We start from the raw sequence: 18,625 nt of genomic DNA, 5'->3' as shown, positions 1-18,625 counted from the left end.
CTTTTTGAGGTATAATTTACATGCCTTGAAGTACACGCATCTGACATGTACAATGGAAAGATCTTCAGCTCATTTTCGGACTGTGTAGCCATCACCACAGTCCAGTTGTAGAACACTCCATGGCCTGCAAGGATCCCTTGTGCCCATTTGCAAGCTCCCCGTTCCCACCGCAGCCAGGCAGCCAGGAGCCTGCGTCCTGCCTCCGGAGGGTGGCCTCTGGGGCTGTTTCTGTCAACGCGGCCGAACGACAGGCGGGCTGCTGCCCTGGCGCCTCTCGCTTGGGCTTGAGGGGCAGGTGCTGAGCAGGTGCTGAGCAGCCTCGCAGGGACCCTTGTGCTCTGTTCACTCGCTCACCAGAGGGTGGTCGTTGTCATTCCCTTCTGGGTGACGATGAGTCATGTTGCCGTGAGCGTCTGCCCGCGAGGCTTTGCGTGGACTTAGTTTTCATTCTCCTGGGTGGGTCCTGGCGGTGGCTTCTGTGGGTGGTGCTTTCTGCAGCAGGCCCGTTGAACTCCCGTGCGGACTGTGGTTGTGCCTAGTTCTGCTCACCAAACATATTTCAGACAAGGTAAACATGTGTCAGTTGTTTAGGAAGAAATTGGTATTTCTTTTTAAAAATAACACGTTTACTCAACAAAATCTAAGGAAAATACAAAAAAGTAAATAAAAATTCTTGTAATCAAACCACTCAGAAAACCAGTTAAATGTGGTGACATCTTTCCGCTTCCAGTGCTGGCGTTTGCATTTCGTGATGCCCTGGGAGGGGTAGCTTTTCACTGGCTTCACTGGGTTTGTATGACTTGCCTGGTCAAAGATTTTGGATCTTTACCGTTTTCTGAAAACGATTGCAGTTTTATACCTTAAAAAATTGTGCTTAATGGCCAAGTCTCCATAGAGGAAAGATACAGGGGTTTGCAAGTAAAATAGTGATTGTTTCTGAAAGTTCTGCACCCCTCCTGCCAGTGTGGGAGTCCACGCACTCACGCAAACCCACAAAACGCTCCGCACGTGGGTGCAGGAGGGAGCCCCCCTGCTCTGCTGGGAGAGTCCCCCGGATTCTGCCTTTGGGCTCAGCGTAGCTTGGCGAGGGGTGGCCTGTGATTGGAGACCCCCAACATGCTATAGAGCACACGCCTGGAAAGTGCAGTGGGCTTCGCGGGCGGACGGTGATGGAGGCCTGCCACCTTGACAAGTGGGAGCCGCAGGCGGGTGTCCATACTTCCTCCAGTGAACACCTCGCTTTCATGTTAGGCTTGTCCCCAAGCTGTTCTATAAGTGCGACCAAGGGCAGGCGGACCCCGTCGTGGCCATGGCCAGAGACCAGAGCAGTGTCTACCTGAAGCTTCTCATGCACGAGGCGCAGCCCGCCTCCCACTTCTCCGTCAGCACCATAACCAGGTACGCGACCAAGCCCGTCGGGAAAGCGCCCTTTCCTGGTGCCTTGCTCTAGGGCTTTCATCTAAACTGGATTTTCTAGGATGAAAACCCCACAATGTTTAGGTGCAGGTGTTTGAGCAGATCATCTTCCTTTGATAGTATTTGTTCTTTTTCAGGATTTAGCTCCCGCCTCCTTAAGCTCTGCCGAGTCACACAGAAGTGACACCGTAAACTTTAGTTCAGTACGAGCCACGTACTGAGTGTATTCCTCTGTAGGACTCTGATGCTGTCTTATCTAAAACGTGTCCGTGGAATGTTTCACTTTTTTGTCTTGCCTATGCCCATTAATTTTTATATGAGTGGGCTATTTATTTACTTATTTTTACTTATTTTTTTGGTAATCCTCACCTGAGGATATTTTTTCCATTGATTTTTAAAGAGAGTGGAAGGGAGGGAGAGGGGAGAGAAAGAGAGAGAGAGAAAGACAAAGAGAAAAGAGAAGAGAAGAGAGAGAAACGTTGATGTGAGAGAGACACACATGGATCAGTTGCCTCCCGCATGCGTCCCCGACCAGGTGTGTGCCCTGACTGGGAGTTGAACCCTCCACCTTTTGGTGTATGGGGCGAAGCTTCCAACAACTGAGCCACACCTGCCAGGGCTCAGCCATGTTTTATAGAATAACTAGAGGCCCAGTGCACGAATTCATGCACCAGTGGGGTCCCTCGGCCTGGCCTGCTGGATCGGGCCAAAACCAGCTCTCTGACATCCCCCTAGGGGTCCTGGATTGCGAGAGGGAGCAGGCCAAGCCGAGGGACCGATTGGGGAGGGACACAAGAGGTTGGTCAGTTGGGGAGGGACCATGGGAGGGCTCCAGGGCATGTCCGGCCTGTCTTGTTCAGTCCTGATTGGCCAGACCCCAGCAGCAAGCTAACCTACTGGTTGGAGCATCTGCCCCCTGATGGTCAGTGCACGTCATAGCAACTGGTTGACCGGTCAACTCTCAACTCTCTGCCCCCTGGTAGTCAGTGCACATCATAGCGAGCGGTTGAGCAGCCTTAGCATATCATTAGCATGTTACGCTTTGATTGGTTGAACGGCCAACTGTCCAGATAGAAACATCAGACACTTAGCATATTAGGCTTTTGTTAAATAGGATGACCACCTTATTTCCAGTCTTTCTTTAACTTAAAAGCCAAGACCGCTTTAACTTCTTGTAGCCTTTAATCTTAAACTTCTAAATGCCACTTGAGTTTTGTAAATGCCATGAGCTCTAAGAATACATTTAAGTCTCCATCCTTTTCTTATCAGAATATATAGAGGCTATAACTTACTGCCAAGCATCACAGACGTCACCATGGAAAACAACCTGTCCAGAGTCATGGCGGCCGTGTCCCACCAGCTGGTCACTGCCACCACGCGTGCGCTCACGGTGAGTCGCCTTCGGTGGCCGCGCTTAATGAGATTCATTTTTACTCCTTTGTAAGGTCAGTTCTTTTTTGTTGTTGTTAATTCTTATCCAAGGATATATTTTCCAATGATTTTTAGAGAGAATGGAAGGGAGGGAAGGGGGAAGAGAGAGAGCGACACATGAATTGGTTGCCTCTGCACCACAACTGGGTCGGGGGTCACACCTACAACCCAAGTCCGTGCCCTTGGCTGGGAATCAAACCCAAGACCCTTTGGTGTGAGGGCTGACGCTCTAACCACCGAGCCACCGACCAGGACCATAGGTCAGTTTTTTTTGTTTTTTAAATATATTTTTATTGATTTCAGAGAGGAAAGGGGGGGGGGGGGGGAGAGATAGAAACATCAATGATGAGAGAGAATCATGGGTCGGCTGCCTCGTACATGCCCCCTCCTGGGGATCGAGCCCACGACCTGGGCATGTGTCCTTGATCAGCATTGAACCGGGACCCTTCAGACTGCAGGCCAATGCTCTGTCCACTGAGCCAAACCGGCCAGGGCAGGTTAGCTCTTAATGGTGAGATGATGCTAGACTCATATGTGGGGCTTCCTAAGAAGTTGTGATTCTTTGGACAAAATCTTGGTTTATTTCAATAGGAATATACACAACTTTGTTCTGATTATTAAAGTAGCAAATGTTCATTGTAGGAAATTCAGCCAACACAGGAAGACATAAAAGTCAAAATAAAAACTATCATAATTTGAATGGGTTTTCTCAGAAGTTTAAACTGTCTCTCGTATAACTGACTCAGAGACTTTGTAGTATATGCTAAGCGGTAAAAACCAGATATACCAACAAGGATTTTGTATAATGTAATTATTTTTATCAGGATTTATGATGCTGGAATTGGAAATGAACCATAATATCCCAGAATCCAAGAATGATTGAGTTCTGATTATGACTAAATTCAGTGTAGATGGTAGTGCATTTATTATGCACCTATTAATATGATGCTTGGAGAACTTTCAAAAGTTTATAGAGATATAACCTGAATTGTAATATTGAGTGGAAAAAGGCACAATTTAAAACTGCATGCTTGTGTGTAGTCAGATCCAAGTTTTGAGAAATATTAACATATATATATATACTAGAGGCCCAGTGCACAAAAATTTGTGCACTGGGGGGGGGGGGGGGGGAAGGGACGGGGCGGGGGGTCCCCCAGCCCGGCCTGTGCCCTCTCGCAGTCTGGGACCCCTCGGGAGATAACGACCTGCTGGCTTAGGCCTGCTCCCGGGTGGCAGAGGGCAGGCCCAATCCCTAAGTGCAGCCCCTGGTCGGGCTCAGAGCAGGGCTGATTGGGGAGTTGGGGCGCCGCCCCCTGTCATGCACAGAGCAGGGCGGATTGGGAGGTTGTGATGCCACCCTCAGTCACGCTCAGGGTATGGCTAATTGGGGGGTTGGGGCACCCCCCCTGTCACACTCAAGGCAGGGTCGATGGGGAGGTTGCAGCACCACCCCCTGTCACGCACAGAGCAGGGCCAATCGAGGTTGGGGCACTGCGCCCTGTCACTCACAGAGCACGGCCAATCAGGGGGTTGGGGCACTGCCCCTGTCATGCACAGAGCAGGGACCATCAGGGGGGTTGGGGCTCCATACCCTGTCACGCACAGAGCAGGGCCAATCAGGGGGTTGGGCGCTGCCCCCTGTCATGCACAGAGCAGGGCCCATCAGGGGGTTGGGGAGCTCCCCCCTGTCATGCACAGAGCAGGGCCGATCTGGGGGATGAGGAGCTCCCCCCTGTCATGCACAGAACAGGGCCCATCAGGGAGTTGGGGAGCTGCCCCCTGTCATGCACAGAGCAGGGCCGATCTGGGGGATGAGGAGCTCCCCCCTGTCACACACAGAGCAGGGCTCATCAGGGGTTTGGGGAGCTCCCCCCTGTCACGCACAGAGTAGGGCCGATAGGGGAGTTAGGGCACCGCCCTCTATCACCCACAGAGCAGGGCCGATCAGGGGGTTGGGGCACAGCCACTGTCACACTCAGGGCAGGGCCGATGGGGAGGTTATGGCTCTACCCTGTCACACACAGAGCAGGGCCGATCAGGGGGTTGGGGCGCCGCACCCTGTCACACACAGAGCCGCAGGGTGATCAGGGGGTTTGGGCGCTGCCCCCTGTCACGCTGATCTGGTGCCAGGAGGCCTCGCGGCTCCGCTGATCCCGGTGCTGGGAGGCATATTACCCTTTTACTATATAGGATAGAGGCCTGGGGGCAGGCTGGTTTGCCCTGAAGGGTGTCCTGGATCAGGGTGGGGGTCCCCACTGGGGTGCCTGGCCAGCCTGGATGAGGGGATGATGGCTGTTTGCAGCTGGTCACACACCCTTCAGGGTGGGGGTCCCCACTGGGGTGCCTGGCCATCTGGGTGAGGGGCTGAGGACTGCCTTAAGGCTGGCCATTGACTGAAGCTCCCAACCGCTCCTTTTTTTTATTTTATTCTGGGCCAGCTTTAGCTCTGGCTCTAGCTCTGAGAGCAGGTATCTGGTTTGTTTCGGTTCTATAATCGAAACAATGTATAACTTCAGCTCTGAGATCCCGGCCTATATTTGTTAGAATGTTTCAAACTGCCAGCTCAGAGGCCGGCAAGGCCGGCGGGGACCATTGGAGTCTGTAGTCCCTGGAGCAAGCAAGCCTCATGGTCGCTTCCAGCTGCCTGGCTGCCGGCCGCCATCTTGGCTGACAGTTAATTTGCATAAGGATATGCTGATTAGCCAATGGGAAGGGTAGCGGTCGTACGCTAATTACCATGTTTCTCTTTTATTAGTGTAGATATATATATATATATATATATATATATACACACACTAGAGGCCTGGTGCACGAAATTTGTGTACTGTGGGGGGTGTCTTTCAGCCCGGCCTGTGCCCTCTCGCAATCCGGGACCCCTCAGGGGATGTCTGACTGCCGGCTTAGGCAGTCGGACATCCCTCTCACAGTCCAGGACCCCTCGCTCCTTACCGCCTGGTTGCTCACTGTTCCTTACCTCTCACGCTCGGCTTGCTGCTCCTTAGCACTGCTGTGGAGGCAGGAGAGGCTCTCACCACCACCACTGCGCTCACCTGAAAAACTTAAAAGAAAAATCACTCATCTCCCCCTGCCTGCACAGTCCCCACCCTTCCCCCTCACCTCAGGGAGATGAGCCTGTCTTCTGGCTGAGCGGCGCTCCCCCTGTGGGAGTGCACTGACCACCAGGGGGAAGCTCTTGCGTTGAGCATCTGCCCCTGGTGGTCAGTGCATATCATAGCGACCGGTCGTTCTGGTCTTTCCGCTGTGACAGTCACTTAGGCATTTATCATGTAGACTAGAGGCCTGGTGCACAAATTCGTGCATGGGTGGGGTCCCTCTGGGTGGCCTGCAGGGATCGGGCCGAAACCCGCAGTCCAACACTGCCTGCAGCTCTTACCTGCTGCCCCCTTTCATCCCAGCCCCACTGTGCCTGCTGCGGGCTCGCGCCCAATCAGTCCCAATCAGGAGAGGCTCGTGCTGCTACAGCAGCGCTCACCAGCCATGAGCCCTGCGTCTGGCGCCCTCCCAAGGGCAGTGGCCTGTGGGATCGGGCTGAAACCGGTCTCTGTCATCCCCCGAGGGGTCCCGGATTGCAAGAGGGCACAGGCCAGGCTGAGGGACCCCACTGGTGCACAATCGGGCTGGGGAGGGACCGCGGGAGGGCTCCAGAGCATGTCTGGCCCATCTTACTCAGTCCCGATCAGCTGGACCCCAGCAGCCAGCTAGCCTACTGGTTAGAGCATCTGTCCTCTAGTGATCAGTGCACATCATAGCAACTGGTCGACCAGTCGACTGTTTGCTCCCTGGTGGTCAGTGCATGTCATAGCGAGCGGTTGAGCAGCCTTAGCATATCATTAGCATATTACACTTTGATTGGTTGTTCAATTGTTCTGCTGTTCGGTCTATTTGCATGTTACCCTTTTATTATATAGGATATATGTTTCTCATACTCGGGAAAGTGACAGGCAGAAAATTGCCAAAATTTATTTAGGATGAGTGATTTTTCTTTAAATTTTTCAGGTATCACAAATTTTCTAAAACAAAAAAAGGTAACTTTTATCATCAGGAAAAAGTATTATTCAGAGGTAGTGTCCCTTTGCTGGTGAGCAGGTCAGACCTGGTCCTTTCCCTGAAGAGACAGACGCAGGGCTTCCTTGCCGTGGGAACTCATGATGAGTCCTGATCAGCCTGGACTTGCCTTTCAGACATAAGATCGTGTGGGCTCCAGTTTCGTTTTCCTTTGATTTGTTCAGAATATCATAAATGTTATATGTTTGTACTTATTGTGGCCTCCGTGTGTCAGGAGGGCTGGGGGCTGTGCAGGCAGGGGGCGGCCAGGACAACTGCAGCTCTACGCGAAGGGCGTGCCGGCCTGGCCCACTATCCCGGCGGTAGACATGCACCTCGTTGTACGCGTATGAAGCGTGGGAGGAAGGAAGCTGGGTTGAAGGAAGCTTTCTGTGTGGGTGATCTCATTACCCTTCCTCTTCAGTTCGGATGCTGTGAAGCTCTGTGTCTCCTCTCAACCGCCTTCCCGGTCTGCACTTGGAGTCTAGGCTGGCATTGTGGGTAAGTGTTTCTCGGCCCGTGGCATCCACAGTACGCGATAGGAACATCCTCACTGGGGCCCTGTTGTTTCTTTGCTGCGATTCCTTTATCGCCTGGGCCTGTGGGAGACGCCCCCACAGGTGCTTGTTCTGTGCTGTTGGTGTTGGGGGTGGTGGCAGGGGCTGCTGGGCAGCACTGAGCTGGTCCCAGTCATGGGCGTCAGGCTCACTCCTCAGCGTGTGGAGGCTCAGCTACAGGAACCCGCTGTGCTGGCAAAAGACTTCCTTTTCTTACCCTCACCGAGGGTTCGTTTTTATTGATTTTAGAGAGAGAGCGGGGGGGGGGGGGGGGGAGGGAGAAACATGGACGTGATGGGGTGCCTCCCATACACACCCGACCAGGGATCGGCCTGCACGTCTTGGTGTTCAGGATGATACACGCTTTGCCCTTCTGGGCCAAGAGACTTCTAGCTGCGCTTCTCCTTAGAATTATCCACTACGTGCTGAGCATGTAGGATCATTTTTTGTGTAAAATCTAACGTGACCCACCGCGGAAGTGCGATGGCCGCAGGAGTGGGCGGAGGATGCTGTGCTGCAGCCGCGGGGTGTCTAGCGTGCGCCCTGCCGGGCTTTCCCAGCAGCGGAGTGAGGGAGCTGCTGTCCCGCACGGACGCCCACGTCACGCTGGGAAGTCAACTCGCCCATCGTGTGCCAGCGCACGGCCAGGGAGCTTTGCCCACATGCAGGGCGCTCTCCCGTCTGGAGTGACCATTTCCTGCAACAAGTACCTCCGAGCAACTGCAGTTTCTAGTCACAGACCCAGCATCTGGCTTCTGCACTTGCACTCGGTGCCGAAGCCAGTGCAAGTGCTACCTCAGAGGTGAAAGAGTTAAAAGTTACCAAAATGCTTTTGATCAGCTCGGCTACCTGCTTTCATCTCTCAGATGGTGTTTGCAGAGCTGTGGTTCACAGGGAAGATGCCAGTTAATTGTCAGGTCACTTTCTGAGCTGGTGTGCAGTGGACAGTGCTGGGCCTTCTTGGTCCAGAAGGGAAGCAAGACTGTTTGCTTTAGCCCTGACCAGAATGGCTCGGTTGGTTGGGCATCATCCCATGAACTGAAAGGTTGCCAGTTCGGTTCCCTGGCAGGGCATGTGCCTGGGCTGCAGGTTCGATCTTCGGTAGGGGGTGTGCAGGAGGCAGCTGATGGATGTTTTACTCTCACATTGATATTTCCCTCTCTCCCCCCCTTCCTTGCTCTCTAAAATAATCAATGAAATTTTAAAAAGACCGTTTGCTTTAAAATGTTTCTGTAATGTGACCTCGCACACATCTGCCCCAGAGTGCCCCCTCTGAGCGCCTTGGACGAGTCCAGGAAGAGCTGTACTGTTGGGATGGCCACGGTGATCCTGACCCTGCTCTCGTCCGCGTGGTTCCCATTGGACCTCGCAGCCCATCAGGATGCCTTGATCTTGGCCGGAAACTTGCTTGCAGGTATTGGTTCTGAGTTGAAACAGAGACCTCGGTCTTTAGCTTTCGATTTCCTTGTGAGGGGCAGGGCAGCGAACACATGAGGGAAGAGCACCGAGGTCGCTGCCAGCGACAGCTTGTTCCTGGCGCCAGACGTTACCGTGTGCGCAGGTGTCCGCTGTCGGCGTGTGCTGTCGGCAGCTAGTCTGTGTCCAGTGTCCCAGTGGAGCCCTTTCCCAGTGTAGCCCCTGCGAGAGGCACAGGCAGGCTCCTTTCTCATTTCAGTTTAGGGGCACATGGGCCAGGCACTGTCTCAGCAACTGGGTGGTGAGAAAGCACGGTGTGTGGGCTCCGTTCTCACGTCAAATGCAGATTCGGGGCCACGTGGAACTGAAGTGCAGCGGCAGCACAGAGTGGCCGCAATCACTGCCCTTAGGACGGGATACAAGACTTCTTATGGGCTGGCAGGAAAGGGCCCGTGATGGAGGGCACAGCACGTGCAAAGGCCTGGAGACGTGAGAAATGGTGTGACAGCTGAAGACTGGATGTAGGGATGAGGACTGGGATGGAGAATGTGGCCGGGAGGCGGGGGACCCGCTGAAATCAGTGGTGTGGGGTCCCCAGCATCCACAGGAGGACTTGTCCTGCTTGCTGTGGAGGCCATTGAGGAGCTTCATGAACGGGACCAACAGGTGAATTAGGATGGGTGGGCAAGCATAGGTTACTACTACTAATTAAGACAATAATCTGTATATACATAAAAAGCCAGCGGCTGTAACGCCATCATGACCATAATGATCATTAGACCAGAACCACCACGGCCCCTCGCAGGGCTGGCTCCACCCCCCAGGTAGCGGTTCGGGGCGCCCCTAGGCAACACGATAGGGTGCAAGTTTGATGAGGGAAAGTCAAAGAAATAGAGGGGAAGGTCTTAAGGGTCTGTGGGGTTGGGGTGGTCCATCTGGAGTAGGTGTGGAGTGTGCTGGGAAAGGAAGAGGAAGATCCGATTAGAAAACGGCATCACTGCCGGCCTCAACCCTGAAATGGTGCCGCTGGCCGAGCACCTGCTGAAGCCGCTGCCCTCAGACAAGCAGATTGAGACCGGGCCCGTCCTGGAGGCGGTGTCCCACCTGCCACCCTTCTTCGACTGCCTTGGGTCCCCAGTGTTTACGCCCATCGAGGCAGACATAAGTGGTAACATCACGAAAATCAAAGCTGTGTACAACACCGACCCGGCCGAGTTCCGGACCCTGCAGAACATCCTGGAGGAGCAAAAGGAAATGGATGGAGCAGAGTGGCCCAAAGTGGGGGCCACGCTGGCGCTGACGTGGCTGAAAAGGGGCCTCCGCTTCACCTAGGGTCTTCCTGCAGAGCATCTGCGACAGGGAGCGGGACGAGAGCCACCCCAACCTCATCCGCGTCAACGCCACCAAGGCCTAGGAGATGGCGCTCAAGAAGTACCACGGCTGGATCGTGCAGAAGATCTTCCAGGCAGCGCTATGTAGCGCGCCCTACAAGTCCGACTTCCTGAAAGCGCTCTCCAAGGGCCAGAACGTGACGGAGAAGGAGTGCCCGGAGAAGGTCCGCCTGTTCCTGGTCAGCTACACGGCCACCGTTGACGTCATCTAGGAGATGTACACCAAGATGAACGCCGAGCTCAACTACAAGGTGTAAGCGTGCCCGCAGCCGGCACCCCCAGAAACAGACCAGCCAGAATCACTGTGAAGCAAGCTGGCAGGCCACCTTGGCCTGGGTGCCCCAGAGTGGCCCAGAGTCTGGCTGGGGTTGCAGGGGGCAGCCCTGGTTTCTGAAAAGTCATTTTTGGGGTCTGTCCTAACAGAGCAATAAATAACCACCCTCTTCTGCATCACCTTTAATTGCACAGCAGCACAGACCGACTGCCTTCATTTCAGTGCGATGAAAATCAGTTAATGTTGCTAATAAGTCAAGTCCTAGGGTTTTCTGTCCCCGTCCCCGCACGTGGTGTGTGAGCCTGGGGGAGCCCTGTCATACACCTCATTTTAAAAATGAGGATCTGGTGCAGAGATGTTTCAGGCCATGTAAGGCCCACGAGGAGTCGGATTTGAAATTATACAGGATTTTTTTTAAAGCAGACTGCTGTGTGCTCTCCTGTGGTTGCACAGCCCAGTGTCACAGCGCTGTCAGTATAGACCCCACTCTTTCTACTGTCTTTTTCCTGACAGTTTTTTATAGTTGAAAACAACCAGCAAGCCTTTGGTGACCTTGACCAAGGGGACTGTATTTCAAAGCTATCAGGTCTGAGGAACGGACCCAGATGACTGAGTTGGCATTCTTCTGCATAAGTGTTTCCTTCAGGGACAGCCTACCCCACCTGAGAAACTACCCATCACTTGTGTTCTCTCAGAGGGAAGACCACGACCCTCCCGATGCCGAGACCCAAGGAAACACCTCGCTGCCGTAACTGTCCCTCCTGGCACTCACAAGAGCTGTATTTTGAAAGTGTTGGGGTGATAGAGGGGCCCCAAAAGAATTCATGTGTGTTAAAAACCCAATGAGGAACAACTGGTGATTTTTATGCAAACACTAAATAACTCTTAGTAAATAAACCTCTATTTCGGAATCACAAACACACACACAAACTTTGGAACTAGTGAAGGCCATTTGTACCGACTGTTGAGCGCTCAGAACTAGAGTTGAATTGGGATAGAAATCCTGCTAGTAGCACCTGATGCCTGAAATCTGAGTGCTCTACTTTTAGGTTTTACAGTTCAAGTGTTTGGAGACTGCCTATTAAAACATGCCTGGTGCAAAGTGTTTGCATAGAAGCCATAAGTATTAAGTATTTGCTGTGTTTACCATGCTTAGCTCTCTGTAAGGAATATGGAATAATGTTAAACGCCTCATGTTCTCAAGAAGCTTGAATTTTAAAATAAAAAAGAAGAAATATAAATATTAAAAATAAAAAAGAAGAAGCTTGAGTTTTAGGGGTGAAATCAGGCAGGCAGGCCAGCAGTTAAGAGCCACAGTCCCAGATTGTGAGAGGGATGTCTGTGGGATCAGGCCTAAACCGGCAGTCGGACATCCCCCAAAAGGTCCCGGATTGCGAGAGGGTACAGGCTGGGCTGAGGGACCCACCCCCTCCCGTGCACAAATTTCGTGCACCGGGCCTCTAGTTAGTAACAAATAATACAAGAATATGCTCTGTTCAAAAGTAGGTTTACAGAACAGAGAACCCAGAAATCGACCCAAGCCATTATGCTCAATTAATATTTGACAGAGGAGGCAAGAGCATACAGTGGAGTTAAGACAGTCTCTTCAATAAATGGTGTTGGGAAAATTAGACAGATACATGCAAAGAAATGAAACTATGCTATTAACTTATACCATACACAAAAATAAACTCAAAATGGATAAGAGACTTAAGTGTAAGACGGGAAACCCTAAAAATCTTAGAAGAATCCATAGGCAGCAAAATATCAGACATATATTGTAGCATCTTTACCCCTATATCTCCTAGGACAATGGAAACTAAGGAGAAAATAAATAAATGGGACTACATCAAAATAAAAAGCTTCTGCATAGCAAAAGAAACCATCAACAAAACAACAAGAGAGCCCACTGCATGGGAGAACACATTTGCCAATGTTATCTGCAATAAGGGTTTAATCTCCAAAATTTATAGGGCACTCATACAACTTAACAAAAGGAAGATAACAATCCAATCAAAAATGGGCAAAGGACCTAGTAAATAGACACTTTTTGAAAGAGGACATCCAGAAGGGCAAGAGACATATGAAAACATGCTCAAAGTCACTAATCACCCGAGAGATGCAAATCAAAACAACAATGAGGTACCAGCTCACACCTGTCAGAATGGCTATCATCAACAAATCAACAAATGACAAGTGCTGGAGAGGATGTGGAGAAAAAGGAACGCTCGTGCACTGCTGGTGGAATGCAGACTGGAGCAGCCACTGTGGAGAACAGTCTGGCATTTCCTCAAAAAACTAAAAATGGGACTCCCATTTGACCCAGTGATCCCACTTCTAGGAATATATCCCAAGAAACCAGAAATACCAATCAGAAAGGACATGTGCACCCCTATGCTCATAGCAGCACAATTTACCATAGCTAAGATCTGGAAACAGCCTAAGTGCCCATCAGCAGATGAGTGGATTAGAAAACTGTGGTACATCTACACAATGGAATACTGCGCTGCGGTAACAAAGAAGGAACTCTTACCATTCACAACAGCATGGATGGAACTGGAGAGCATTATTTATGCTAAGTGAAATAAGCCAGTCAGAGAAAGATAAATATCACATGATATCAGTCATTTGTGGAATATAATGAACAACATAAACTGATGGACAAAAATAGAGACAGAGAAGCATCTCAGAGAGAAGGCAGGAGAGGGTAAGGGGGGGTGGGTAAGAGATCAACCAAAGGACTTGTATGCATGCATATAAGCATAACCCGTGGACACAGACAGTGAGGGCATGTGTTAGGGGTGGGAGTAGCCAGGGGGAGTCAATGGGGGGAAAAGGAGACATGTAATACTTTCAACAGTACAGAATTTAGATTTAAAAAAATATGACCAAAAAATGTAGGTTTACAGTTGTGAGTATGCAAATCACAGAGTGCATTCCTGTGTTATTATTGATTAATTGCTGTATTAATTGTTAGTAGTAGTACTAACCTCCCTGGCCCTCCTGTAGTTTAGAAGGATCACTCGCGCCCTGGCTGTGTTGGAGGAGGGGAAACTGGGAGGTTCAGGTTGTAGTTGGGGGAGGAGTGAGTCCAGCACCACGTGCTGTGCAGGAGCAGGCGGCGGGAGAGTGGAGGCGCCCTGCGCAGGCGGGGCCGCCCCTCGGGTGACTGCCACTCTGGGTGGGAGTGTGATGGTGACCGGCATGGAAATTGGGAGCATGTTTTGGGGGAAATGTGAGTTTCCTGGTGATTTGAGGTAACGGTGGCTGTCAGGTGGAGGTGTGCGTGTGGATGGGTCTGACTGCCACGGGTTTCCTAAGTGCTCTCTTTCCCGCACGCCGCGGGGGTGGAGGTAACACCTGTGCCTGTATCACAGCCAGTGCCCCCCGATCTCTGAGAAGCTCATGGGCCGCCGAGGAAGAGGCCGCCCCGGCAGCCGCCAAGCAGGAGGAGGCGTGGCCAGCGCTGGGGGACCGGAGCCTGGTGCCCATGGTGGAGCAGCTCTTCTCCCACCTGCTGAAGGTGATCAACATCTGCGCCCACGTGCTGGACGAGGTGGCGCCTGGACCCGCAGGGAAGGTAACCTCATGCCCGGGCCGGGCCATGCCGTCGACTGGCCTTCAGGCGTGCCTGTGTGTGCCCAGCCGTCTGTCCCGCGCTCTGTGCTTTAAGTGAACAAGCTTGCTCATGTTGTGACTCAGAATTTCATACAAAATGCCATCATCCAGTTCGTAGCCCTCTGGTCTCGTCCTCAAGTACCGTTGCCTCCGAGGGCAAAGCTAGCTGTAGCGGGCGTTCCTCGTTAGCAAGAAAGCCAGGCTTGAAGTGCTGGCACGTCCCGTCTGCTCTCTCCTGACGTGTCGGCAAACACTGTGCTTTTCTGTGAAGCACAGTCAGTACAGTCACCTCCAGACCAACAGCCGGCTCTTCCCACGTGGGTTCCGACAGAGCACACTCCCCTCTGCGCCTCTGTCCCCTCTCTCGAGCAGACCCGTCTGCCTTCAGGCTCTCCTCACTGCCAGCCTCCCTGCAGCCTTGTCTGCTGCTCCCTGCTCCACACGGCCTGACACTGGCCTCCGAGGACGCTGCCTGGCCTCTGTCACCGCCACACCCATTCTTAGCCGCAGGTCTGATTGGTGCCACACGTTCCCCAGCAGCCCCTCCTACCAGGTCAGTCTTTGAACCTTGTTGGTGCTTCTCGGTCCTGTGTCCCCCCGCCTCAGTTCCTGTCCTGGCACGTTCTCTCCTGGCTTCCAATTGGCTCTTGCTTCCCTGACTCTTCTGTTCCGGGCGTGTTCCAGGTGTGGTCTTCGCCCACCATGAATGCTTTCTGGGCTCTGCCCTGCATCATGCTCGGTAACCATGGAAACGTGCCACATCTGTGCCAGCCAGGAGAGTGGCCCGCACCGCCTGTGGCTACTGCGCCCTTGACATGCAGCCACTGTGACTAAGGAACAGAACTTCTTTTTTTCAAGTACAGTTGACGTTCACTATCAGTTTCAGGTGTAAATTACAGTGGTTGCACATTTCTATAATTTATGACGTGATCCTCCTGATAACTCTGTCCCCACCTGGCACTAAGCATAGTTACTGCATTGTCATTGCCTGTATTCCCTCGGCTGAACCTCACGTCCCTGGACAGTCTGTATCTACCAAACTGTACTTCTTAGCCCCTCCCCTTTCCCACCCGGTCCCCCAGGCACCCTCCCCTCTGGCAGCCATCACTTTGTTCTCTGTATCTTTGAGTTTGTTCACTTATTTTGTGTTTTAGATTCCACAATAAGTGAAATCATATGGTGTTTGTCTTTGTCTGTCTGACTTATTTCACTCAGCATCATAGCCTCTAGATTTATCCATGTTGCTGCAGGTGGTAGGATTTCATTCTCCTTAATAGCTGGGTAGTGTTCCATTGTGTGCGCATACCACGGCTTTTATCCACTCATCTGCAGGTGGGCACTGGGCCTGTGTCCATGTCTTGGCTACTGTAAATAACTGCGGTGAGCACAGAGGGGCACCATATCCTTTCCAATAGTGTTTGCGTTTCCGTGGCTGTATCCCAGGCGTGGAATTGCTGGGTCAGATGGTAGCTCCGTTTTTGATGTTTTCCAGTTTGCATTCCCATCGGCAGTGCACGGGGTACTGACTTCTGATGTCAGTCATGGCATTTGCACTTCAGTAGCCACATGTAGACAGTGCTCTCGTGTGGGCCGGCGGAGCAGGCAGCAGCTAAGCATCAGAGGCCCGAGGCCTGGCAGCGCCATCCTGTGTGGTCCGCCGCCTCTCGGCACTTCTGCCTGGCGCTTCACAGCCAGCCCAGACCTGGCTGCACCGGAGCTGCGCGGCCCACCGTCTGTGCCGGCCCCGCTCCTCTCGCTTCGTGTGTGTTTTTTAATGTTTCTATTGGTTTCAGGGAGGATGGGAGAGGGAGAGAGAGAAACATCAATGATGAGAGAGAATCATTGGTAGGCTGCCTCCTGCACGCCCCCCACTGAGGATCAACCCTGCAACCCGGGCCTGTGCCCCGACTGGAAATTGAACCGTGACCTCCTGGCTCATAGGTTGATGCTCAACCACTGAGCTGACTGAGCCACGCCGGCCGGGCTCACTGTGTGTTTTGTAAAGTTGGACACGTGGGAGTCATTGCAACTCTTCATTCTCCCCCCAAGTCCTTTGTTTTCCCTACGAAGTATCTCTCAAGAAACTGTTTACATACATGTACATATACATGTGCACGTACCTATACACACACACATGTGCACATGCACATGCACACACGCAGGAACACAGACTGTTTCCTCTGTTCACTGCCACTGCTCCGGCCAGACGGGCAGAGCATCTCATCCGAGGCTGAAGCAGCCTCAGTGTTTGATTTATTTATTTATTTATTATTATTTTTTTAAATATTTTATTGATTTTTTTTACAGAGAGGAAGGGAGAGGGATAGAGAGTTAGAAACATCGATGAGAGAGAAACATCGATCAGCTGCCTCCTGCACACCTCCCACTGGGGATGTGCCCACAACCCAGGTACATGCAGTTGACCGGAATCGAACCTGGGACCCTTCAGTCCACAGGCCGACGCTCTATCCACTGAGCCAAACCGGTCAGGGCAGCCTCAGTGTTTAGAAGCAGCATGTTGATGTGATGCAGTTGGCGTCATCCATGTCCCTGCCCCTCCCCCTGCAGTGTGCGGGTCACTCTTTCAGTGCCACAGTCGCTTGGCCGCCACTGCAGTCAGTTTTAGAGCCCAGAAAGGAACGCTGTGCCCTTAGCCGTCACCCTCCATGCCCCCGGCTCCTGGCAACCCCAGGCCTTTCCATTTCAGTGGGGAGGTGCCTGTTGCGACATGTAAATGGAGTCACACCGGTGTCTTGCGTGCCTGGCCCCTCCCCTTAGCGTGTTCCAGGGCAGTCATCTGTGCTGCTCTCCAGTCCTCCCCTGTCTCAGTCCTCCCTGCCCGCAGCCATCACGTCCGCTTTGCGGGCCTCACGCTGACGTGCACGGTGAGTTCTCTGAGATCCCGAGTGAGGCCCCAGCTGGGGCCTGGGCCCAGGCTCTGTCGGCATCCTCACGGCCCCTGTGGGCTGCCCCCTGCAGCCTGGGAGCCAGGGCCTCCGCAGTCTGTGGGCCACCAGCTCTGTGCCCTCAGCTGTGACCTCCCCCGCGAGCCTGCTTCCTTACCGGGAAGGTGGTGTTTAAGACGTGGCTCCCGGAGAACGCTCTGGCGCTGCTCTGGGCTGTGTCCTGCCGGGCGCCAGGGCCCTCCATCCCACGTTCCCACACGCCTGTCAGGAAGGGCTGTCCACACCCACCGTGTGGGGTGAGGGGTTGGCTGATGGACATGGTTATGCAGTTTCTGAGCTCTGAATGTGGATTCGCAGAGAAGATGAACTCTGTGGGCGGATGCTTTTCAATAAATGGAAAACCATAGGCTAGCCCAGTGATGGCGAACCTTTTGAGCTCGGCGTGTCAGCATTCTGAAAAACCCTAACTTAACTCTGGTGCCGTGCCACATATAGAAACTTTTTGATATTTGCAACCATAGTAAAACAAAGACTTGTATTTTTGATATTTATTTTATATATTTAAATGCCATTTAACAAAGAAAAATCAACCAAAACAATGAGTTCGAGTGTCACCTCTGACACGCGTGTCATAGGTTCGCCATCACTGGGCTGTAGACTGCAGTTTCTGTGCGGTTTACTCCCGGGTCCTTGCTCTGTTCCAGGCAGCCCTGCCGTCCCTGACAAGCGCCCCTGCTCTCAGCCCCATTCGGCGGAAGGGCAAGGAGAAGGAGCCGAGCGAGCAGGCGTCCGTGCCGCTGAGCCCCAAGAAAAGCAGCGACGCCAGCCCCGGTAGGAGGCACTGACGGGGGGCGGGGAGGGGGGGGGGCATCTGTGTCCTAGACGTTTAGGGCCTATGCTTACACGGGTCAAAATAATGGAATAACTTGGTACTTTTTGGAAATAAAATACACAGCAGTGAAGCCAGAGGAATGGTTTTCCAGGTGCGGTTCCAGATATTAACATGAACTCGTGTGTCCAGACCACATGGGTCCTAAGCATCTCTGCGTGTGTAGCTCATGGGCGGTCACTGCAGCCTGCGGGCCGCCTCCGCCCTGCCTGCCCGGCTCACTGCGGAGCGGGGCGGGATCCTGGTGGTCGGGGAGGGAGGCGGTGTAGTGTCGGGGAGCAGAGGCGATCCCCAGAGGGAAATGGGAAATTACAGTGGGGAGCGCCCCGCAGGAGAGAAAGGGGACAGTCATCTGAGTGAGAGGAACCTGGGACGTCACCCCCGGTGAGTCTCAGAGTTCAGTGCTCCACAGCCACGCGGTCCGTGTTCGAGGGGCACCGGGCAGAGCAGGTGGGGGCCAGTCCGACCCTCCGCTCACTCTGCTGGGAGAGCCTGCGTGTGAGCTCCCAGAGCTGGCGTCCGGGGGGGGGCGGGGGGGGGGGACTGACCGCAGCCCTTGGGCTGCAGGGCTTCGGGGCTGACTGCCATCTGCCGAGGAGACTGGCAGAGGGTCCCCTCAGAGTCTGAACAGCTTGAGCAGCTTTGGGGGGCGCCGCCTCCGT

At 53.0% G+C, this 18,625-nt stretch overlaps 1 protein-coding gene and 1 pseudogene across 3 annotated transcripts in view; both read left to right on the top strand.

Moving 5' to 3' along the window:
* HTT (huntingtin) overlaps positions 1-18,625 on the top strand; it is a 96,793-nt gene that overhangs the window by 37,575 nt on the left and 40,593 nt on the right. For all 3 annotated transcript variants that reach the window (XM_070400136.1, XM_070400132.1, XM_070400122.1), the window contains 6 exons: positions 1,252-1,398; positions 2,686-2,806; positions 7,337-7,413; positions 8,732-8,883; positions 13,928-14,130; positions 17,779-17,905. In XM_070400136.1, the coding sequence (XP_070256237.1) occupies positions 1,252-1,398; positions 2,686-2,806; positions 7,337-7,413; positions 8,732-8,883; positions 13,928-14,130; positions 17,779-17,905 (827 nt within the window). The remainder of the gene's footprint in view (positions 1-1,251; positions 1,399-2,685; positions 2,807-7,336; positions 7,414-8,731; positions 8,884-13,927; positions 14,131-17,778; positions 17,906-18,625) is intronic.
* On the top strand, positions 9,098-13,246 carry LOC139007709 (glycolipid transfer protein-like; annotated as a pseudogene).

Source organism: Myotis yumanensis, unplaced genomic scaffold (genome assembly GCF_028538775.1).
Source record: "Myotis yumanensis isolate MYYU_CA2020_CCGP unplaced genomic scaffold, mMyoYum1.0.hap1 SCAF_1, whole genome shotgun sequence".
Lineage (NCBI taxonomy): Eukaryota > Metazoa > Chordata > Mammalia > Chiroptera > Vespertilionidae > Myotis > Myotis yumanensis.
This window is presented reverse-complemented; position numbering and strand designations above follow the sequence as displayed.